Raw genomic sequence first — 25,935 nt, forward strand, 5'->3', positions numbered from 1 at the left:
TGTGCAACATTCAATTAAACCTGAATATCAAATAAATATATTAGTAATAAAACTTTAACAATGATAAAAAGCAATTAAAGTTTCATATTTCAATAAAATAAAATAAAGCAAATAAGTTCAAATATAATGAAAGTGTAACATGCAAAAAGGACCAAACATTAAATACCATTTGCTAAATATTTAAAAGTGTCGGAATACAGAATTTTAAAATGTAGTTTTTTACATTGATGTTTGAGTTTTGTATGACCATCTCTTTATTGCTATGACTTTGTCGCATTTTTTAATCTGATTAAAAGCATAACCTTTGCACATTTGTCATGATCTCAGAATAACTGACGAAAATAAACCACATTAAAAAAAATCTCCTTTTTAAATCCCCTGTTTGGGAATAAAGCAAAAAGCTGTTAAGTAATTATTAAAACACAGACTGAAAGTTGTTGATTATCAATTTCTTTGTTTCTCTTTAAAAAATCAAATTATCTGATTTTTAACAACAAAAACTTTCCCCAAAACCTAGTTCCCAATCATTGAAAATGTCAAATTATGTTATCAATACTGTGGAAACTTTCAGTCAATAACAACTATAAGTAATGTCTGCCAAAAGCCAAGCCACCAAGCCACACCCCACCACAAATCTACCTGTAATGGCCACTTTGGCTGACCATTTTGATGTGCCATCTAACACACATTGTTTTGCTAGTTTTATATGTTCCTTGAAAGTTTTAGTATCAACATTATAATATTCTCTGAAACAAAGAGCCCAGACAGACTATTAATGACAACAATAGTACAATACTAAATGATACATGTAAATAAGACCATATAGTTTTATCAAGCAGATATTACTCTATATGACCTTAGATATACAGGCATGCAAAAATAACTATGCTATAAATATTTTTTATTGACATTTTTGGTATTTTTCTAAGATATTATCATGCCCTACCAGATTATTAGCCTCTCAATTTGTCACCCCTTCCCTCCCCTTTTACAGGTACAAATACAATAAAGATTTATATGATGTAAATCAGGTATAGATCACTGCTATTGATCCTAAATATTGGCTGCATGACAATAAAATAATTTTTATCTTTCTTGAAATACCAGTTCTTTAGTTAACTCATATCTAGACATTTCCTGAAAACCTACAGCAGAAAACATTGTGTGTGTAGGTAAAGGTATAATCTGTGGGAAGCTTGCTTGTTAGCAGAACCATGAAGAGTCATTATTAGGTTAGGTATACTAACCCACTTTCAGAGAAGTCTAGTCCTACAGCAAGATAGATTGGTTATCTGTTTGACTAGTCTACTTTTAAAGGAGGGTAGTTAACCTTACCTAATAATGACTTCATGCTTCAGCTATCAAGCAAGCCAACTATAGATATTATCTTTACCGACACACTCAATGCATTCTGCTGTAATACAAGACCCAGTCATAAATTCACCCAATAAAGTTAATCTTTCCATGATATTTCTTTCAGAATATTTTCTCTCCCAAATGAAACTTCATATATGTGTGAGCAGTCAAATATTTAAAAAATGTTAGATATTTGTAACATATAGGTAAGAAATATCTATCTCATAGTTATTATTGTATGCCTAAGGTAGAGATCAGTTGTATACACCAAAAGTTTATCATAAATCGAAGAATATTATCCTATTATTGGTAAAATCAAAACTATTCAAAATATATGTCTCATTACATCTAGATAAAGAACCGCCATTAAAATATTTAAATTTTTTGGTTATATAAATACGTTTTCTTTCCTTTTAAAATAAAATTTCACAAAAGAAATAAAATCAGAAAATTTGATAATTGACCGATTGTTTATATTAAACCTTTGGTGTACACATTATATAAGGTACATATTAGTTATACACCAGTTATTAGTATTGCTACAGAGTTACACATCAAGTCGTGCTACACAGTTACAAACCACTCGTTAGTCGTGCAATAGTGTCGTGCACAGACTTACCCGTGATGGCAATTTTGGCAGACCATTTTGAAGTTCCATCAAGTACACTTTGTTTGACTGCCTTCATGTGACCTGTATGGGATTTTTTGTCAACTCCAAAAACTTGCCTATTGAAAGTGGGCACAATATCAATGTCCATAAGTACACATTTAAAACATTAGTATTTCACAGCCCCTTATGTATTTCTTTGTATCTGTTAACCAAAACATAAGACAAAAAAGTTTTATTTGAAAAAAAGACAAAAGAAATCCAACATTAAAAATGTGACCAAGTAATATAAAGACTTGTATAAATTAGTTTTAGATTGTCATGCATTGAACCAGTGGTTTCCTTACTAAGTTATGTAAGTAACTTCATTGATAAAAACATGGCTTTAAGTTGTAAGAACCTACCAAAAGCTAAGTTCATGTTACATACCTTATTAATTCAAATATTTCTGGTTTAACTCTCTCCCGTATTTTCATACGATCTTTCATTGCACTTATTATGTTTTGTGTTTTATCTTCAGCACCATGTTTAGAACTTTTCTCAGCAGCTCCTGTTAAAATAAATATCCATGCTCGTATCATTTTTACAAGTCAGAAAAAAATATTCATATTTAGTCAAAGAAATCCTGTGTCAGTATTATTTGAAAATAAACAACTTCATTATATTTCATCCTTTAAATTTCTTATATCCAACATCATTTGATGACTGCTTTAAAAAGTATATATTCTTACAACCAGTTTAAAATGGTCTTAAAAGCAGATCCAGTAAAATCGGAACACTTTAAAATCTCAACTTGAATTAACCTCAAAAGAAATTAGATTCCTTAAGTTACCAGTATCTTTTGTTAATAAGACATAACAAAAATCAATTGCAAATAAGAAAATTGAATAGTTTTTACCACAGTAACTATAAGTAACTGAACTTTGGGAATGTTCTGCTGAACTGATCAGAGAGGTACAATAAGACTGTACATAAATTCTCCGTAAAATGTCATACATTTTATGCAACTGAGGGGGTGTTTGTCAACCGTGCACGTTCTAAAGTGTTAAATAAATCAACAGTCATTATAATAACATTATCCTGTTAATAACTGACAAAGACATATATCATTTTAGCCAAATCATAAACTTAAAAATTTTCTTTTATCAGCAATCGGTAATGACCTTTATTTAATGAGAGATAATTTTTCATTTCTACCTTGTTTCAGACGCGGAAAGTGTACAAATGTCGAATTATAATACAATAATATCTATCACATCCTATCACAAACCGGGAGATCAATAAATAATCATTGATCCAATTGAAATACTGACATTAGAGTACTTAAAGTACTTTAAAGCTTTACATTAAAAATACAGGAAGTGTTCAAAATTCTAAAAGCAGATGAAAAACCTTCTTTTTTCAAATTACATGAATTCCACATAGAAAATACGGCAAATAATTGATAGTTGTAAAAGCCAATGAAAAGTTTAATATCTGATTTCCAAGAGAGAAAGCATATATATATTTTTTTTATAAATAAGAACTACCTTTTCTTCTCATGGACTTTCTGTACCACAAATGGTGAATTCATTGACACAGATGATACCTTAGCTTGCATATCACATTACAAAGGGACATAACTCAAGCACACTAAAAATGACAAAACCCAAATCTTTACTTGATTTGAGTTTTGAGGTAATAAACATTGTGTATAAGTTTCATTACATTTGGTTGAGGAGACCTTAAGTTAGAGAAAGGACAAACAAGAATGTGTCCAAAGTACATGGATGCCCACTCCCCCTATCATTTTCCATGTTCAAAGACCCGCAAATTAGGTAAATAATCAAATTTGGCATTAAAATTAGAAAGATCATGTCATAAGCAACATGTGTACTAAGTTTCAAGTCGATTGGACTTCAGCTTCATCAAAAACTACATTGACCAAAAACTTTAACCTGAAGCGAGACAGACAGACGAACAAACGAATGGACACACAGACCAGAAAACATAATGCCCCTCTTCTATCATAGGTGGGGCATAAAAAAAGCTGATTTTTTTCCTTTTGTTAAGGCACACAACTTAAGACAGGTAAAAAGTTCACACTTAGTTTGTGCTTTGTGGTAATAGGAAATGTGTATGATTTTCTTAACATTTGGTTGAGGTAAAGTTAAGTTAGAGAAAGGAAACCACTTTCAGAATGAAGGGACAGGGTAGAACTTTATGCCTGGTATATAAATGTTATTTCGAGGCAGACAAAGAACACTTGAGTATGTTAAATGTTAGTATAAGTGAACTAAAGAAGAATGTAATATATTAATGGATGGTATTTTTGTTAGTCAATTCTTTCAGAAGGCTAATTATTTGTCAACAGTTTTTACTAGAGATTGAAGATATAACTATGGATTCATCTTCTTTAGATACTAATTTTCATGGATTTCTTTGGTTCAGGTGAACCACAAATTTAAATATTCAACGGATTACAAATTTTTCATAAACTTGTATGCATACTTTAGCAAAATCATGAATTCAAATATCAGAAAAAGTGTAAAATTTCCTCAATCCACGAAAAATGGTAACCACAATAATAAATGAATCCACAGTAGTTGGAATGCACTATAGGGAAGGACTAATTACCTATAACTGCCAAAAATTTGTCTATGTCTATTTGTTTTTCTTAAAAATAAAATGCTGGATATAACACTAATGTTTCTCTGCATTTAAACCTCTTGTAATTACACTATGACTGTTTTATACTTAAGTTCATCCTTGTTTCAATTCTTCAAATTTCAACATGTTAAATTGTGCCTTTTAACTTTTTGGAATCAAGGGTAACTAATGAGTCTTGTACAGACGAAAATTATGTACTGGTATACATAGCCTGGTATTTTTCAAAATCGTTTTTTTCTATCTCCTGTACAGAAGTTATGACCAACTTCTTTTAATCTAAATTTAATATTATATTACATTTGACAATTATCTATCGCAGACCAAATAAACTGTAATAAATATGTTGAATTTATTTTTTATGTAAATATGGACTGCCTTATAACATAAAAAAAAATATGGAAACATTTACATTTCAGCGTTGATTTTTTTCCATTTTGTATGTATTCAGTATTAAATATGTGTGTATTTTGTGATTATTTTCAGTAACTGAGGACTACTCTGTACAGTTTCTGTTTGATACTTACTCTGTAGACAATCAGCGTTTAATAAATCTTTACATTTCTCGTGACATTTGACCCCACATTCTGTACACCTGACCCCCTGTCGCACCATTCCCCACAGTAACCCCTCACATTCGAAACAGTATGTCGGAGAGGTTGCTGTCCACACTACAAAATGATGAGGTGTTGTACTAGAGATCGGGTAGATTAAGGCTTGTAATGTCTTCTTGTAAACATGCATTTTCTGAAATGAGAAAGATGAGGTTTGCCACATAATTCATATCATATAATGTAGAATTTTAATAAAAAATAGTTTGCAATATTACAATGAAATGGATTCAGTGCAAGGTAAATAAAAAAAAATGGAGAATGTGTTCCAGTGGCTTGTATACAACTTTATAAAGGGACATAACTCAAGAACTCAAGTACAACGCTTTACTGAATATTGTTAGAGAAAAAAATAATTTAAATAGAATATGACGGGAATTACAAATTTTAACTTCAAAGATGTCATCAATTTTCCAATTAATAATTCCTAATTACAACTGCAATGCTTCAATTCATCTGCAGTTATTACACAATACTATTGATGCATCATGACAATTAAATCATATTTCATAAAGTCAAATATACTTCATTAATACAAAATAAGTCATTATCTTCCCATTAAAACTTCTATGACACTGATACAACAATCAGCGTCAACTTTATAAATTAGCTGTGTTTAAAGTTACTGCATGGAAATTATTGAAAAAAATTCCATTATCTTGTCAAACTTCAGATAAATGTGAAGAACAATATTATTTTTCTTTTTTTTCTGTGAAAATAGAAACGTTTATATGAAATGTACTTTTTCTCCTAGTCGAATTAGAATTTCACAGTTAACAAAAGAAATCACCTGATAATGTATCTCATATGATATTCTGTTGTACATAAGGCTATATCCCATAAAAAGAAAGTAAATTAGCCAAATACATAAGACTGTATCCCATAATAAGAAAGTAACACTGACCATGACCTGCATCTAAAATCTTTGCCACTCATAAATGATACTAAGACAGACTGCACTACAAGACGCTCAGTGTGAATCACACAGGCTTTAATTGTGTCAGAACAATATAACATCTAGGGTGTTAGCATTGCAATTGCTTTTCTTGAAATGTTTTTATAATCAAATTTCATTTTGATAAACAATAATAAACATTTATGTATCAGTTAGATTTTGACAAATTAGGTCATCATACTGCTAAAATCTATTTAACACCTGGGCTTCCATTGGTCAGTTCAAATGTAGTCTATGCAGAGATGTATATTGCAATGTGTGAGGACAACAGGGAGATAACTCTGTAAAATCAGCTAAACATTTTAATTATGTTGTGTTGTTAAGGGAATACTAAGCTTTTCAATGATCAAAATTAGTGTTTGTCAAACTGCTATATAACCAGTGTATTTTTTCTGATAAAATGGTTGGTTCAAAATTTTTGAATTTTTTTATATATTTTTGTCAAAAGGTCAAAGTAACTACTTCGTCAAAATTTTATGAAAATTAAACGAGCCAAATCAATTTTAGTGAAGGTGTTGGGAACCACCTTAAGATTGGGATAATGCAACTATGGCAGATCTTTAAAATCTTCAAACTTAAAAGACAATTTCCTGCTCACAGATAAAGGGACCCATCTTCATGGTAATATTTGTTTACATTGCGTTTGGTTATAGGACCTACCAACTCATCATCTTTGAGTGACTGTCTAGCTACCATCGCAGAGGGAACACCAGCATTTCTCTTCGAAGCAGCCATTGTCTGAAAACACAAATTTAATCTTTGTTTCATAAAATAATTGATTTCAGATTGTTTTTTTTAAATAAAAAATGTACATTTTGTATTAAATTTATATCTTATGACATAAATAAGAAAGCTATATCAAACATTTGTTAAACTTGAAGTAGATGTCAAATTGAACACATGGATAATTCTATTGGTCATGCTTTGAGAGTAAAATGTAATTCATGGGAATACATTAATGCTAATTTTTATATCAACCAAACAAAAGGCTCATGTAAAGTTGTAAACATACAACATTTCCCCCAATTTTATTTTAGCTCTAATGTTGATATATAAATACAATCACATACAATTTGTCCATCTGTTTAATTATTAACATACTTTTTGCAACCTGTATTATTTTACACCAAAAATAACATTCATTGTTCCATCAAATTATTAGTTATTATCATTAATCTAACCACATGTATGATTTGTTTCATTTATATAAATTCCTGAGAACTCAAACTACCATCCGTGTAATTAGTTTGAACTTTTCTCATTTTATTTATAGACTGCCTTTCCTAGAGGACAAGTTAAAAGAATAGAAACATGTTAAACAAGATTTAAAACTTTCAGCTTTACTTGGAGTCACAAGAAAGTCTGGTGTATAGGTAAGAAATACACAGAACCATTAACCTATATCATTATTTTTGTCAGATAAATTAAGAAATAAACTATAAGTGAAACAAAAAGTTGTGCAACTGTAAGCAAATGAACAATCAAATTTATCTTATGCAATATGATCTATATTCTGATTCCATGCATTTACAAATAAAAAATATCACATATGTAAGTATGTATGTGTAGCATGCTTGCACTTAATGCACAATTCAGTTGTAATTTCTTAAAACATCTTAAAACACATAAAGTGTAAACGTCCATATCTATCATAACCCTTGTTAAACAAGAATGTGTCCCAAGTACACAGATGCCCCATCTGCACTATCAATTTCTATGTCCAGTGGACCGTGTAAATAGGATAAAATATATAATTTGGCATAAAAATTAGAAAGATAATATCATAGGGTACATGTTTACTAAGTTTCAACTTCATCAAAAACTACCTCTTCCAAAAACTTTGACCAAAACTTTAACCTGAAATGGAAGAAAGGACGGAAGAACAAACAGACGGACAGAAGGACGAAAAAAACAGAAAACATAATGTACATAAACTGGGCATAAAAATCCTTTTTATAAAATTTTAAGTTTTAATGGAAGATTGTGAATGTGTTTTTGTTCATTTTTATATAATTACATTTAAAGATACTTTTAGTTTATTTATATTTTATTTGAATACTTCAGATCCTTGCATTTTAAAGTAAGTTGGATATAGCCTCTACAAACCATAAATATACAGACATTTTACAGACTCTGACCTACACAAACTACATATATATACATACAATATAAAGGAAATAGTTTTTTGATTATCTTTTGATTAGGCCGTGTTCACACCAAACGCCATGTACAGTAAACATGTTTACAATTAGTTTAATGTAATGGACACTGGTTTCACATTAGATTTGTTCACATCTATACACCTTGTTTAATTACCTGTACATAAGATTTGTTCACACTTGTAAACCATATATGTCATTTAAATGTTCATTATGTAGAACTGAATGCAAAGTTTTCTGACAACTTTTCTAGCAGTAAGGGAACGACCATTTGACTTTAAAAAGGGGGGATGAAATATTCCGATCCCCAAATAGATAAAAAAGAATCTAGTCATGCAGATGATTAAAAAAAATCTGAATCAAGAGTTTCCCCATACATTATAGTGTTAAATATTGAAAAACGTTCACATGGAAAAAAAATCTGACTCAGATAAAAAAAAAATTATCCCCCTTTTTTTGAGTTACATGGTTGCTTCTTTATGAAAGCCATTTTGATGATTTACAGTAGTTTAAATATACTAAAGATATCTTGATTACTCATTAGAAAACGTAGGCTGCAGCAGCGTGCTTACATACGAAAAAAAAAGGATTATTAGGGATCACTACATTTTTATCTTTTGTTTGTTTCAAATGTTTTTTCTTCTCCAAGGAGTATTTGGCAAAGGTAGAGGGTAATGTTTTTTTTCAATTTTTAGTGTAGTTTAACGGATATGAGATACTAGACAAACATATCATTCACCTCACACTTTTTCTTAGTAGTGCATTTATTGTGAATCATTGTTTGACTAAAGACCAGTGGTGAATATTTCTGTGTAAGTCAAGTAGATTAGGAAAGACCTTTTTAAATGATTAAACTATTTAATTTTCAGGGGGGGGGGAATAGATTTTTTCAGGACAAATTTTGGTGACAAGTCGATAACAACTTTTTTCAGAGTATTTTTCTCTCTCAAAAAACTGGAAACAAATATTTTTCCAAAGAAATCCATAGCGCCCCCCCCCCCCCCCCCCCCTAAAATCAAATGGTAGCTACCTTATGGGTTCAGCAATAATGCTGCTTTGAGTCTTGATCAGGGGTTATAAAAATATCAATTTTATTCAAAAATAGTTTCATCCTTAAATATATTCACGGTAAAACTGATGTCCTAAATGCCTAGTTTTGTATACACTTAACCTACACAAGGCCTACATTGACTATTGACTGTGTGTAGACAAAACATGATTTAAACTACATGTAAACATTGAGTTTTATCAATGGGAACGCAATTGTGTTTAGTTTACGTGTGAGTTACACTAACACAACACAGAATTTAGGTCAATGTGAACACGACCTAAATTTATGATTTTATAGGATACTTAAAAAATAACAACCAAAAGAAAACATGATTGTAGTGACAATAAAAATGTATGTTGTGGACAAGCCTACTATCTGTCATTTAAAGAAGCCTTTCTTAATATTTGTTTTTCTTAGAGCTCATTTCCTAATGCTTGTAGAGTAAGACTCTGGTTTGTATGCTTGCTATGTTTTTATAAACTTTTCTCAAGCTTTGTAATTCAGATTGACATCTTCATCAATATAGATAGGCATAGTATGTATATGTATTACATTTTATTTTGATGTCCCCCCAAATACTATTGTATAATGAGGGGGGATAGGATCTTTATCAGGACTCCTGGATCAGGTGATTTTAAGCTCGGGATTTCGGGATTGACCCTTTCAAGATCCTGGATTCTTTTTTTTTTAATTTCGGGATGTCAGGATTTGAATTTATTCAAATTCCGGACTTCAGTATTTTGTGTTTTTAAGCCCAGGATTTCAGAATCAGGACCCCTCCTATCCCCCCTCTATAACATACAAACAAAGCCAACTAACCAAAGTCTTGCTCTACATGCATTAGGAAATTAGCTCTAATTGACATCATTTATGCTCTTCTGCACTTGGAAATTTATCACACAAAATATGTTATCTTTAACTAGATGTGTTTAAATGACATGAATGGGCCTTCCTCGCCAAAGATAAAGTTGCCGCAATTTTTAGGAGTGGAAGTCCAAAGCATTTGATTTTAAACCCCTCCAATGGAGCGAACCAAAATTTATGGATGTGAATTTGAATCAATCAGTGAGTTTTGTTTGATTTATAGACAAAAAAATAAATACCAAACATTTTTTTTCAATTATGACCTTAAGACTTATAAATGGATATGATATGTGCACCTACATTTTTTTTGTTGTTTGGTTGAAAAGCTGGAAATAATTTGAATTCTTTGGTTTTTGTTTAAATGCATATTTATAAACTGTGCAACACAACAATGAAAATTACAAATCTAATTCATTAAAAAAAATCCACATTTTTTCCTATTTTTAAAATAAAATGTAGATAAAAGAAACTTTTATATATATCATGTTTTAAGATTTAAACAGATAAAGTATCATTGTGAAGAAAAAAGTGAAAAAGTGATTCCAAGTGAAAATGTGTAAAAAATAAAAAAGTGATTTTGAAAAAATATCTAGCTAATATGTTAAGAAATGCAAACATGTTTATGTAAAAACGAACTACACTACACAACTATTATACCTTCACCACCTGTTGAAATACATAGTCAATTTCATGTTAGTACAATACACAACTCACTTAGAACACAGCAAAAACACACAAATTTCAAATTTCCTTGGTATTCATTTCTTAAATAAATCAGATTAACATATTTCAATCCATTAAATTTATAGTGACTAAGAATTGAAAATGAAAAGATACATTTTCATCTTTAGAAAAAAAAAGAAAAAAAATTGGTCTGAAATAAACTAATTAATGACGTGTATATGATGAATCATTTTACTAATTAAGAACTTTTACAGCAATTAAATAAATCAGTTAAGAAATGAGCGATTTTAAACTGTAACATTTTTATTTGTTCCTGATCTTTAATTTTTAAAATAGATATTGAAGTGAAGTAGCCAAGAACATATTTTTTTAATATTTTGAAGAGAAAACAATTAAAAAATGAAATATCAATCATGGAATGTTTAAAATTAAGTTGAGAATTTAGAAATTATAGACAATGAAGATATTATCTTTAGAAAAAAAGTGATCAAAAGAGTTGTTACCAAAAAGTTTTAGGGAGCCTTGATGGTTATTTTTTGGAAAACTGCCTCAACTAAGAAGCTTTTAAATGTTAGAAAAGAGTTCAGCAGTAGCTCATTTAGTTAAGGATACGCTATTCAAACAATTTTTAGAAGTTTAAGAACTAAATGAAGAATGATATTTTTTTTAAAAACAAAATATTATATGTTGGTTATAACCTTGATTTTATCAATAAATGATTCAAAACTAGTCAACGTTTAAAAAACAATAACCATGAGTTAATGTAAAAATTGGATAGTTAACTTCTCACAGAGTATGACATAAACATATGTGTACCTATCTAATTTTAGAATAGCAATACTATTGATAAAAGGTGCAAGTCTGGTAGAGAAGAAGTTTTATTCTCAGCGAATGATAAAAGCCTGAAGTACATAAACAAACATAACACGAATGGAGTCTAAACAAATGTATGTTAAAAGTTGATGTCAAACTCTGTAAAGGGAAAATTAATTTCAAAACAGGAACAATAACTCTTTATTAATAATTTTACCCTAGAACGATCTAAAAAGCGTAGAGTTCCTGGTGTTATCTGAAGATTAAAATTCAATTATGCAGTTTTCAGTTGATAATAAAGCGTTTAATTCAACAAAGGTAAATATAAACAATGTAATTTTGCCTGACTGATGTCAAACAATAAGTCTTCGGATCATATTTGGCCAAAAAACAAGTCATCTGACCAAGTTAATTAGTTTGTATCCTATAGTTAGTAATTATTAAATTATAAATGAGAAGATTGAGCTACATCAAGCAAACTATACTAACTACCATGCAGTGTTATGTTATGGCACATTTTGTACACTTGTGTATCTAAACACATCAAACCCCGTTACTAGACTTAAACACATGGTTACAAAAAAGATAACTGTATCTAAGGAAGCCTTATTTCTAACCTACCATCTTATAATGGAACAAAAGCCCAAATTTTTGGTATAAAATGGTCAACAAAATTTCGCCTGGCTGTGGTCACTATTATTTTGATCATTAAAAACAATGAGACCCTGCTTTCCTTGGATAATGGATACTGCTAATCGGCCTTGTAGCAGACATTTTTTCATTAATTAACAGTATCAATGTGCCATAACTTTTAACGTACTCTATATCTATTTCTACTTTCAACTAGGTAAAGGGGTAAATAATTCCTTGTCCATGTAAAATACTCATGCACATTGACATCATTGAATTTTATCCCTTAAACTGACTGGAGTTTAAATAAAACTTAACTTTTTAGATAGAATTTGATGTAATTCCTTCCAAATAGTTATTAACTAGACATCATTGGGATTGGAGACATCTCTGTGGGTCCCACTATGAATAGTTTGAGGTCAAAAATATCTATCTTTACCATAGGACCTAGACCTAGAAAGTTGTACATAAATTATGACACACCCTCTGGTGTTAGTAATATGACACACCCTCTGGTGTTGGTTTATATACATTTCAAGTACAAACTTTGAAATGATAAAGATTCTCCATATAGAGTGGACATGATCTTTACCATAGGACATGGGGTTGTCACCTGAGAACAAAGTTTTTTTTTACCTTGACCTTTAGTTTAGATTTAACAGTATTTTATTCAAATAAATTGAATTGGGCTTGAATTTTGACCTAGGAAGTTTTTCAAACATTATGACACACCCTCTAGTGTTGGTTCATATTCATGTCGAAAATAAATTTAAAATTAAAATTGAGCGGACACAATTTGATAAGGATGGATGGACAGACTGATCACTATAGGGAAGGCCCTAATAATCATAATGGTGTGCCCATCATACAAGTATTAAAGACTTCAGCCTCTAAAACAAAAACACCCAAAAAACCCTTAAAATCCTAAATATGTGATAGTAAAATATACCCAAAACAATATTTAACTGAAGAGGAATCTAATAGGAAAACTCTTAATATAATTATAACTGTTATAACTAGAGGTTCTGGAGGGCCTGTGTCACTCACTTTGGTCTATGTGCATATTAAACAAAGGAAAGGACACAGATGGATGCATGACAAAATTGTGTTTTGGTGATGTGTTTGAATATCTCCCTTTACTGAACATTCTTGTTGCTACAAGTATCTCTATCTATAATGAACATTATCTCTATTTTGTGCATTTTTCCTTTGGTCTTTTTTTGTAATAATTTTCATATCATGCTTCTCGCTTGAGATGGAAAAATTATCGCTAGAAACTAAGGAAGCCACGTGGCGTTGCTAACAAAATTGACATTGAAATTGACAACAGCGTCATAGGTAAAATAGCGATAAACAGATTATCATTGGTCATCTCAACTCGATTGCTTTTCTCACTTTCGCTGTACCAGCTCAAGCGAGAAAATCAATCTTGTTGAGATAATCAACGATAATCTATAATTATTGCTGTTTACAGTTTATCTCTATCTATAATAATATTCAAGATAATAACCAAAATCTGCAAAATTTCCTTAAAATTACCAATTCAGGGGCAGCAACCCAACAACAGGTTGTCCGAATTGTCTGAAAATTTTAGGGCAGATAGATCTTGACCTGATAAACAATTTTATTCCTGTTAGATTTGTTCTAACTGCTTTGGTTTCAGAGTTATAAGCCAAAATCTACATTTTACCCCTATGTTCTATTTTTAGCCATGGCGGCCATCTTGGTTGGTTGGCAGGGTCACGCCACAAATTCTTAAAACTAGATAGATACTCCAATGAGGAGTGAGGCCAAATTTGGTTAAATTTGTCCTAGTAGTATTATACAGAGGAGAAGATTTTTTAAAAAGTTTACAGATGCGGGACAATGCTGGATGACGGATGCCAAGTGATGAGAAAAGCTCACTTGACCTTTCAGGTCAGGTGAGCTGAAAAGGGAGAGAAAAAAAAAGTAAAGGTTGTCCAGATATTCAACCTAGTTAATATAATAGTCATGGGTTGCCAAAACTCAGCTGTGGAATGAAGGTAAGTAAAAATGTGAAGGATAAGAACTAAGTTCCTCCTTATTATAAAGAATCAAACCAAATACCAAAATTTCTTTTATAGTAAACAACCATATACCAATGTTTTTGTTAATTTGTTTAACACACATATAAACTAAATGTTACAAATGAGTGTTACAACAGATAGAGGTCACATGGGTACTTACAAGGTCACTGACACATTTTTTACTCCTTGGTTTGATTTCAGGCATGCTGTCTATGATATTATAAAACTCATAGTTACTGGGTCTAAAATAAACAATGTAAACAATATATTATGATACTTACAAGGTCACTAACTAGGACACCAGATTTCTTACTTCTCGGTTTGATTTCAGGCATACTGTCTATGTTCTTGTAAAATTCGTTGTTATTCGGTCTAAAATAAAGAGGCATACACAAATTTTTACTTGAGGTTAACAAAAAGAAATGTATTCTTCACCAAAACTGTCTCTGTAATCTATTTGCTAATACTGTGTCCGTACCAAATTCTCCTCTAATCTGACAAATTCTGTTCTTACAAAATACAATAAGTTGTCTGATTGATCAAAAATTGAGTCAGATGATAGTTTTTGATAAGACATGTTGTATGGGTGGAATAATGGCTTGTTTTCTTCAAATCTGGTACTTATAGCACATTATCAGTAGGAATCAATGAAAATCTATTATTTCTGAAACTGATTTACATAAATTGGGTGATTGTATCTCTTCTTTATTTCACAGTTCTTTTAAATATTAGATGCAAAACAAATCTGACTAGTGTTTTATTTACTGATAAAGACCATCAGACTGAGAGCATTATTGGAAGACAAAATCAACATCCATTGACTTTGGTGTTAAAAAAGACCATCAGACTGAGAGCATTATTGGAAGACAAAATCAACATCCTATGACTTTGGTGTAATACTCATTCACTTCAGACTTCAATTTCAAATGATGTATACAAGGCCCCCTTTTTTTAAAGGACTTGGTACTATACAACCTTCTTTTGCTTAATTTTCACAGACATTTGAACTCAATCTACTAATATTTTAAGACATACCCTCCATTTACATGTGGCCAAGGCCTTTCTCTTCCTTCATCACTAATAATGTCACCCTCCATGGAACTCGTCTGAAAATAAACACAAGATCTTCAACAAAGTGACAACTATTAAATATATTTATACCATTTATGACCTTTTTTTTAATCAGTTATCAGCAATATATGTCTGAAAAGTCAAAAGAGAAGAGGAATATTTGTTTATCTACAGGAACCATGCGGGGCTCCCACATTCCAGTTTAGTGACTGCAAAAACCAAGGGGTTAATACCAGAATTTGGCTTATGCTTCAAAAAGTCCACAGATTTATGGTAAACATACTGATACAGAACAGATGGACCATTATGGACAGATGAGTCTTCTGTGTTTTCATTTTGTGGGGTCTTAAAAAAACTCATTAAGAGTTCTTAAGTTGTTAGGAATAGAAATTGCATGATTTTCTGGAGCATTCATATATTTTCATGGTTTTGTATACATCAGAAGACAGAAACCTGCCAATACCAAACTAAATGGCTTTCAGTAACTGAGCTGAATTTTTAAAGAATTGGGAAAAAAGTATCCTGAATCTCATATAACAGAAATTTTCATCATGGCAATTATTGCGTGTATATAAGCAGGATAAGTTTATTCTCAAGTGGAGATGTATTTATATAACTGAGGTAAAACTCTTTAATGGTTTTTTTCCAGATTATATTAAATATCAAATGTATTCATAACACATAAAAGCATCATATGGTAGTTATAATTAAAATGTCTGGGGACTTATCGTGTCTCCTGTCACTCCAAAGAATCATATCAATATCATTTCCATAACAGAATTTGTAACTATGGTCACATCTTTTAAGAATGTCTGATTTCAGGACAATACCATCAAGACCTAACTTAACAATAGGTTAAACCTTGAAGAATTTGTTATCTTTTTTATGTATGATTCTTCCTTTTATCATGTTTATTTATAATACAAAGGAACCACACAAATAGAAGTTTGTCATAATAGGATTGATGATTCTGCATTCAAAGGAAATTTTATATTCAAATGTCAAATGTCTCTTGCTAAAACAGAAAAAAACCATTCCTATATCATGATAACTGGTCAAATCTATGGCAATGGTCATGATAACTGGTCAAAGCTATGGCAATGGTCATGATAACTGGTCAAATCTATGGCAATGGTCATGATAACTGGTCAAATCTATGGCAATGGTCATGATAACTGGTCAAAGCTATGGCAATGGTCATGATAACTGGTCAAATCTATGGCAATGGTCATGATAACTGGTCAAATCTATGGCAATGGTCATGATAACTGGTCAAAGCTATGGCAATGGTCATGATAACTGGTCAAATCTATGGCAATGGTCATGATAACTGGTCAAAGCTATGGCAATGGTCATGATAACTGGTCAAAGCTATGGCAATGGTCATGATAACTGGTCAAATCTATGGCAATGGTCATGATAACTGGTCAAATCTATGGCAATGACTGCTTGACCTTCTTGATGGTAAACACATGTTAAAGAAAACAAGGATTCCATTTCTACTTCTACCAGATACTGACCACCGTCAACAGCCAAGACAGACAACTCCCCAGTTGTCAAAGTCATTCCAACAAAATAAATATGATGCTCAATGAAAAACATCAATAATGAAAATTACAACAAAATATACAATTTTATGTTTTAGTACTCAAATATCAGATGTCAATATTAAATAATCTGTGAGTTGCTGATCCAGAGGAAGAGTTCCAGGGGTTGGAATCCTTTTTTGTGACAATTAATGCAAAGGAATGGGGACATATAGTTAGTACCACCCTGTCCCTTGGTTAGAGAACCCCTTTTCAAAAATAGCTGGATCTGCCCCTGAAAAATGACAATTAAATAAATTTGAATTCCAGTCTTACCTGACCACCCATATTGTATTGACTGGGTATAAGTAAATCTTATATTCCAGAAAGACTATAAACATGATAAGGAAAGATTCAAAAGCCTTAGGACAAAATGATCAACTTAAAAGTTCCAGATGTGTTATACATACAGTTTACGAAAGCACAGAAACAAAATACTCAAAACAAAAGACGATTAGAAATGTGAGACTTCTTTGATGGAGAATTTCATCAAAATTTAAATAACATTTGAAAACAAACAGCTTTCTTGGTTTCATATGTCATTATGCAAGAATGGTGTATCTTATTATAAGTTCAGGACAACACAATACAGTGGCCTTACAATTATAGACTTATTCTACAAATAAACTTCACCTTTGATTCATGGTAGATGGAAAAACATTTACATTATCATATAACTCAGTAAGTCAATGAAGCATGAAAATAAGGTCAAAACATGTAATTTTTCCAAGCTACAATAATTTCTGAAACTAGAAAAAGGAGGTTTCACATGTATGGCTTAGGGGTTACTTAGCTTTATATCAAATGAACAATGTGAATCAATTGAAGACCCTCAGCCATACATGAATGCCAAACCTTACTTGTAATATACCAGAAACTTCAATGTTTTTCTAAATTTTCAAAATCATTGCAAATTAAACAATTCGGTTTTAATAACATATGCTAGACAGGAAATCCTGACAATAATCCATCTCTCTACAAAACAGGAAGCTTTATACAATCAAGCAATGCAACACTATTATTAATATACATATGGCTAACAAGGTGAGCAGAATATTATGTCACTTTAAAGGAAAAAAACTTTGATTCCAAAAAAGAAACATTACTGACTAACTCTGAGTATGGATCTATCAATTCTCAAGTTGATTATGCAATAGCAGTTAAATTAATGCTAGTTCTAAAATATGGAAATGAGGTTAAGTTACCAAAGGAAGACAACTCACAATCAAAAGACAAAAAGACAAGGATGTTTACAACTAATGGCCTCTTAAACAGCATCTCTTTCAACATTGGACAAGGCTATGATTTACAAGCCTCTTAAACAGCACCTCTTTCAACAATGATTACAAGCCTCTTAAACAGCACCTCTTTCAACAATAGACAAGGCAATGATTTACAAAATGTGATACAATTCAAAGACATAACTAATGGCCTGATTTCAGTCTATTAAAGATTTAACTTCTTCTAGTTTTAGAATTAGAACTTTTTTAAACAAAATATCATTTGAAAATTAATCCATTATTTTCAGATAAATGCATTTTATACGAAAAAAAATTCTGGTGTAGATTCATAAATTTTGTGTGGGACTGCTCTTTGTGGATATTTGATTTCCTCGTTTTGCTGAAGATTAAAGTACAAACCTACATGGTATATTTACTTCCTTTCACAATTAAATTTGTGGTTTACATATACCTACAAAGTCCATGAAAATAGGTATCCCACTAATAATAAATCTACAGTCAAGTTTGGTTTGTGGAAAAAAAACCTCAAAGAAAACAGAAATGATTGGACTTGTCTTACCATTATGTTCAGTGATTCCAGAAAATTAATTTACAGTGTAATCCTTCCGGGTAACAGGATTAATTCATTTCAAAACAAAGGATTTAGATTAATAAAGCAACATTTTCAGACTTGAGGGGAAAATAAACATTTAACACAGCTTAATAAAATGTTTAGATTTCAAGGAAACAATATATTTCATTTCGATAATTAAACAGCCATCAAATAATTTAGAAAACATAACAAAAGAATTAAGTTCATATTCAAAACCATGAGGCTCCTCACCAAAAGCGGACATTAACCAAAGTATAAACCATGAATAAATTCCTCTATTACCATGATTATCAGATTAATCTTTAGAATTTAAAAACAAAATCACATACAAATATTTTGATCTTCCTATAATTTTGTTATTCAATCCAAAAGTTCCCAGAGGAAAATTGTCCACTAGCTCAATTATAGCCAAGTGGAAATGTGTCCTGTAGTCCAGAAATTTCCCAGTGGAAATGTATCTTTTAGTCTAGCAATTTCCCAGTGGAAATGTGTCCTCTAGTCCTGCAATTTCCCAGTGGAAATGTGTCCTCTAGTCCACAATTTCCCAGTAAAAATGTGTCCTCTTGCCCTGCAATTTCCCAGTGGAAATGTGTCCTTTAGTCCAACAATTTCCCAGTGGAAATGTGTTCTCTAGTCCTGCAATTTCTCAGTGGAAATGTGTCCTCTAGTCCGTAATTTCCCAGTGGAAATGTGTCCTCTAGTCCTGCAATTTCCCAGTGGAAATGTGTCATCTAGTCCAGCAATTTCAAGCTGGTTACTAGACCACTAATATCCTATTTGAATTGTATCCACTAGTCCAGTGATTTGCAGTTTGCTACTAGACCAGTACTTTCTAAGTAGAAAAGAGCCCACTTAAGTCCAGTAATTCACAGTTGAAAATTTCCAATATTTACAGTTATTGTTTATTGGAAATGTGTCCACTAACTAGTCCATTATTTTCCAATAGGAATTTAATGTTAACTTGCTGTAATTTCCAAGAGGAATAATGTTAACTAGTCCAGTAATTTCCTATTAGAAATGTGTTCATTAGTCCAGTTAATTTCTAATAAAAATAATGTCAAACAGTCCAGTAAATTCCTATTTGAAATGTGTCCCTTAGTCCAGTAATTTCCAAGTGAAATATCATTACTTGAGTCCAGTAATGTCCAATTTAAATAATATTACTTGAGTCCAGTAATGTCCAAGTTTAATAATATTACTTGAGTCCAGTAATGTTCAAGTTTAATAATATTACTTGAGTCCAGTAATGTCCAAGCAGAAATGAATCCAGGAGACTACTTTACTGTTTACATGAGTTCAGTTTGATGAACAAATATCCAAGGAATATTTAATCTTTTCATCTTTGCTGTCATCACTAACTGAGACCACCATTCCTCCACATACAAACATGATACAACACTTAATCACAACTCTACCCTTCTGTTTAACCAGCCACAACCCATTATACCTAGGCATGTACTAAATCCCTCATTAAGCATTGTAATTTTACTTTCTGGAATTCTAGCTATTTAGCAAATTATGAAGTTATGGATAATTTCAAAGGTTTTACATAATAATTGTCAATCTATTTGCATAATAAAAGCCAATGTACTTATGACCAAATATATAAATTACTTATAGGTAAGAAAGGACCATGTAGAAATGCAACACTGAGCTAAATGTTTTTATTTTTAGAACAATATATAAACTGAAAATACAAACTGCATGTGCTTGAAACTTGTCTTTCTTGCTGGAAAAAACAACAAGTAAACTTTTTTACTGTCAAATGCTTAATTCATAAAATTTCGATGAATAACAATAATTCTCAAAATTACTGCTGATATTAATTTGTTTCTATGTTGAAAGTGAAAAAGAAATGTAAATTTGAAAAGCAATTATAAAACCCTTCCGTTTTATTAATTATTACTTATTCTGACATGCCTAAATTAAATACAAATATTTTCTAAAGTGATTGGTTAAATATTTCTCAGTGTGTTTGAATTTTTTTGTTAGCCTTTTGGTCATGAATGTTTGTCTTTAATATTTAATTAACTGTGCATTTGTATTCAGATATCGCAGATCAAATTTATTCGTTCATTGTGTAATCATACGTTTTTTGATTGAGTTAAGTCTGCCAATTGATATTTTATCGTATGTTTTTATATGTTGTGATGTTATGCTATTGTTTCAGAAAAGGGAGAAGGTTTGGGCCCATTAAAACGTTTAATCCCGCTGCAAATGTTTGCACCTGTCCTAAGTCAGGAATCTGATGTACAGTAGTTGTCGTTTGTTTATGTAATATATTTGTGTTTCTCGTTTTGTTTATATAGATTAGACCGTTGGTTTTCCCGTTTGAATGGTTTTACACTAGTAATTTTGGGGCCCTTTATAGCTTGTTGTTCGGTGTGAGCCAAGGCTCCGTGTTGAAGGCCGTACTTTAACCTATAATGGTTTAATTTTTAAATTGTTATTTGGATGGAGAGTTGTCTCATTGGCACTCACACCACATCTTCCTATATCTATGAAAAATATTTTTTTTTTATCAAATTAAACAAAGAACCTTTAAAATAAATTTTGATGAATGTTTTTAAATAAACAAAGTTCTCATCATTACATTTATTGTTGTCATTGAGCTCTTGCTTATTCATATAATCAAACAGGAAGTCCTTATGTAATCCAATAACACCCCCCCCACACACACACATAAGTTGCACAGCAGAAACTTTTTTTTTTTACATTGAATTGATAAAATCATCATCTTTTTCTCCAATTCAACTATCTCTCTCTTCTAATTTTTTGGAAAATCACAAGGCGTAAAGCAAAAGAAAAGAGAATGGAAATGTGGAATGTGCCAAAGTCAGGCAAAGAGGCAACACACAATGTGACAAAGGCTGAAAACAGTCCATAGCGGCAAATTTGTTCCTCAACACAGCAAGAAAATACCTGGCAATCAAAAATATGCAAGGGCAATAACTCACTTATCCTTCATTTATATTAGTTCTAAAACACTTGAACTCAAAACTCAATTTTTAGTTTAAAAAAAATCTCATGTCCAAAATTAACAAAGTATCACTAAATTCATTATTTATTAAAGTCGATATAAAATATGGAGATGTGGTATACAAGTAATGCCTGCAGTCTGAAAAGAAAACCCAAATTCTATTTTTACCTGTCACATTTAAACAGGACAGAAATTTTAAACAAATCTGGTATACCTTTTTGACAAATGAGTATTTGATATATCTATGCTCTAGTTTGTGCTTCACTGCTGTTAGCAAGGCTGATCAAATGGCTAAAATAACTCAAACATTTTTGTTATATGAATTGATTTCCATTTATAATTCATAAGTAGAATGAAATGACACTGTTTGCTGCAAATGGATTTTCTATATTATGGTTTAAATACAAGTAAAACCTCTTTTTTAAATGTTTAAACTTTGATTATCTATACCAATATAAACAATAGAAACTAAAATAAAACCTAATAGTCAAATATTATGTGTTTACTAACCACAAAATAAATTTATTTAGGTATAAATATATACATGTAATAGATCCTTTCTTGAAACACTTTGATACAGTTTTCTTGAATGGGCTCTCAAGGATTTAGATTGAGGTTGTTTGAGTTCAGATTTAGGTTACCTAGACATCTAACTTAGATTGAGGTTGTTTGAGTTCAGATTTAAGTTACCTAGACATCTAACTTAGATTGAGGTTGTTTGAGTTCAGATTTAGGTTACCTAGACATCTGATTTAGATTAAGGTTGTTAGGTTAAGATCTTATTTGCTCTGCTAACATCATGGTCATCTTAAGCTTGTTATAGTGAGGAACATGAAAAGTAGGGATCAAGACCAAGAAGAACTATCACAGCTAAACTTGAAAAAATACAGTTGAAAAACAAGTGTAGGTTTTTTTAAATTGCCACTAATAGAGCATTACAAAATTTCTCACTCATTTTTTGTGTTCACAATAATAGACTGAAACCATCTAGAAGACCGTGTACCAGCAAAAGGTGTAAAGATATTAAAGGTTTCTTAAAAATTCAATAAATTAACTGCACCTTCAACCTGTTGTTTTAAGCGCTTGCAACTACAGGACAATGCAGTGAAAGCATTGACAAACACACATTCCCCACAAACTCCAATGTTATCTTGAAAAACTTTTAGTGACCTAGCGGATAGCAAAGTGCTTTCTGTTTGCTTTCAGCTGTCACTTTTTTTTTAACAATGTATGATTTTTGATAGTTATAATTTATCTTACACAAAGCTTATTTAGGTATAGCATGTATAATGACCATGACCTTTATTAGTAGTAACCTCAACATCTTTCTCAAAGTATATGTGATAATATATTCAATTAATGATGTTAAATAACAATGATCTAGACCTTGGAGGAAGTCACCTCAGAATAGAAAGGAACCCATATCTCTTATATGTGACCATATAGCATCGTAAGGTTGCTTATTACATATTATTCTTAAATAACAGTAGATTTCATACATTTTTCTTGTTTGAAGGACAATGTTTGAAACAGAAAGCAGAACCAATAACAACATGGTCTGATCCCTGATGCACCTTAGTGCAATGATTATTGTAAAATAATATGAAACAAGAATGTGCCCATAGTACAGGGATGTTGCACTCACACTATCATTTTCTATGTTCAGTGGACCATGAAATTGGAGTCAAAACTGAAATATGCATTCAAATTAGAAGGATCATATCATAGGAAACATGTGCAAAGTTTCAAGTTGATTGGACATCAAAAACTACCTTGACCAATAACTTTAACCAGAAGTGGGACAGACAGACAAATGAACAGACACACTGACTGAAAAACATAATGCCCCTAGGTGGGACATAAAATTCAGAGCATAATAATACAAATATGAGTCTACTTTTGGTTTTAAAGAAGAATAATATGTGAAAATATGCAATTTCGTACTTACATAATCAGAAAACGAAATATCAAAATTGTGGTCCTCAAGAAGCTTACTGCTCGCTACCTTATCAATAACTAATTAAAATAAAACTTCAACTACCTGTGATTTTAAATATTCGTCACTATTTTCATCTTCAATCAGTGATGCGTCTGATACTTCTATATCACATTCCTCCTCAAGTGCAGCAAAATCCTCATCCTCCCCAAATAAAAAACGTAATCCAAAATCATCGTCTTTATCGACTTCTTCTGCCTCAGTGTCTGAAAGAACCTCTTGTGCCTCAGATTCTGAAAGAGCTTCCTGGGCCTCAGCCTCTGAAAGAGCTAGCTCTTGCTGTTCACGGAGAGATAATTCGGTTGTCCACAAAGGTTTAACATAAGCAGAGGAGGTATCAGAATCCCACCTCTCGTTTTCCTTGCTATCGGAGACAAGCTCCTCGATTACTTCATCGCTAGGTTCTTCACAGTAATTACTGACACTTGTCAAGAACGACAATTTACTGAAGAATTTTCCCATTTTGTCAAAATCAAATGGTGTCCTATTCAAATCCAATAACTGTTCTGTCAATATTAATTTCAAGTGACATTTGACCACTAAATATCTCCGGCAAATGTTCAAGACATCTTTTGTTATAGTTGTCAGTGTCCATATCAGATTCTATTTTCTACCCCGTCATTTCAAATTGATCCTGTACGCCTGTATATTTATATATATATTGGTAATGATGAAATAATATATCTGAATTCTGTAAATGATTGAGTGACTGACTTTTCATATAGGACCAATTAAATATGTCAGAATTAAAGGCTTCTATATATGATGGAGAGTTGTGTTAATTTTATGCAACGGTTTATAACATCAGGGACATTGATTATATATTTTGTAGTTATAACAGTGGTATAATTACTATGTAATTTTCTCTTCAACTTGTCTATAGTTTATTGTATATACCACCAATACACGCACGATGCAGATTATCCAAATATCAGTTATTGACATTTTAACAGGCTTTTAATCCTAATTGAATTTTTTTTTTTAGAAATATTGGAAAAACTAATTAAAATCTATTCTTTTAAATTTATAATGAGTAAGCAATAAAAAAAAGGATAAAATATATTTTAATCTTCTTCAATATCATCGTATAATATCCAGTATCTTTTTCGATGGGCTTTTCAATAAAGTCAAGATTGAAACAGATTTTCATATCCATTTAATTTCTCAATACAATGTAGCTGCATGCTTTTAAGAAATTTTGACTTTTACATCTTTGTTATTTGGCTCTTATTCTTGGTTGTCTTATTGAATTACTTATTTCAATACACTACTTATTCTACAAAATGAAAACATATTTGTAATTTGTTTCATATATTTTTTCATAAATACGGCCCGTAAGTTTTCTATTTTAATTTGTTTTACATTTGTCATAGTGGGACTTTTCATAGTAGACTAATTTCTATGGGTTTTCTCATTGTCGAAGGTCTTATGGTGACCTATACTTGTAAACTTGTATTCCATACGGTCTCTGGTGAAGAGTTTTCTCATTGACAATTATGCCCTTTAAAAATCCTTATAAGATATACACTTATCTGAAACAACAATAGGCCCTGTCGTATTTTTTAATCAAGTAGATATTTTTCTAAGATATGTCACAGACAGAATATTATTTCTTATGCAGAATCTTGAAATAAATTGGAAAATTAATGACATGGCACAGATGTTTTTACATTTACTGGATAGAATTATCTAGAAATAATTTGGTATTTTATAGAACATTATTATTAGATCCTTCAAATGTATTTTTGCAATTAGAACTTTAACATGAAACACTTATGTTAAAATAACTATAAATGGAAAATTAAATGTCATTTATCAAGATCTAAAAATGTTTTTTTTTTATAAGTAAGTATACCTTATGTTTCCTAGAAAGGAATTTTGATATGCAAAGATAGTTTTTATGTCTTCATTATGGTCAAAGAAGATATGGGGTAAATATCAATAAAGTATCAACCAGATGACCAAGTAAAATATAACATCAAAAGATTGATTATATTCTTATAAAAAAAACAGAATCTTATTTTATACAATTTACTTTTGTTACT

General features: G+C 30.9%; 1 protein-coding gene across 20 annotated transcripts in view; it reads right to left on the reverse strand.

The window, feature by feature from the left end:
• LOC134714885 (protein unc-13 homolog B-like) overlaps positions 1 to 25,935 on the reverse strand; it is a 129,924-nt gene that overhangs the window by 38,517 nt on the left and 65,472 nt on the right. For 10 of the 20 annotated variants that reach the window (XM_063576551.1, XM_063576549.1, XM_063576563.1 and 7 more), the window contains 8 exons: positions 15,460 to 15,530; positions 14,706 to 14,796; positions 11,964 to 12,002; positions 6,836 to 6,913; positions 5,137 to 5,356; positions 4,580 to 4,618; positions 2,393 to 2,513; positions 1,976 to 2,082 (listed from right to left, as the gene is read on the reverse strand). In XM_063576551.1, the coding sequence (XP_063432621.1) occupies positions 1,976 to 2,082; positions 2,393 to 2,513; positions 4,580 to 4,618; positions 5,137 to 5,356; positions 6,836 to 6,913; positions 11,964 to 12,002; positions 14,706 to 14,796; positions 15,460 to 15,530 (766 nt within the window). Of the gene's footprint in view, positions 1 to 1,975; positions 2,083 to 2,392; positions 2,514 to 4,579; positions 4,619 to 5,136; positions 5,357 to 6,835; positions 6,914 to 11,963; positions 12,003 to 14,584; positions 14,667 to 14,705; positions 14,797 to 15,459; positions 15,531 to 23,935; positions 24,490 to 25,935 lie in introns of those variants that run through there. The other 10 variants (XM_063576553.1, XM_063576557.1, XM_063576556.1 and 7 more) reach the window with 6 other exon arrangements.

Source organism: Mytilus trossulus, chromosome 4, assembly GCF_036588685.1.
Source record: "Mytilus trossulus isolate FHL-02 chromosome 4, PNRI_Mtr1.1.1.hap1, whole genome shotgun sequence".
Classification (NCBI taxonomy): domain Eukaryota; kingdom Metazoa; phylum Mollusca; class Bivalvia; order Mytilida; family Mytilidae; genus Mytilus; species Mytilus trossulus.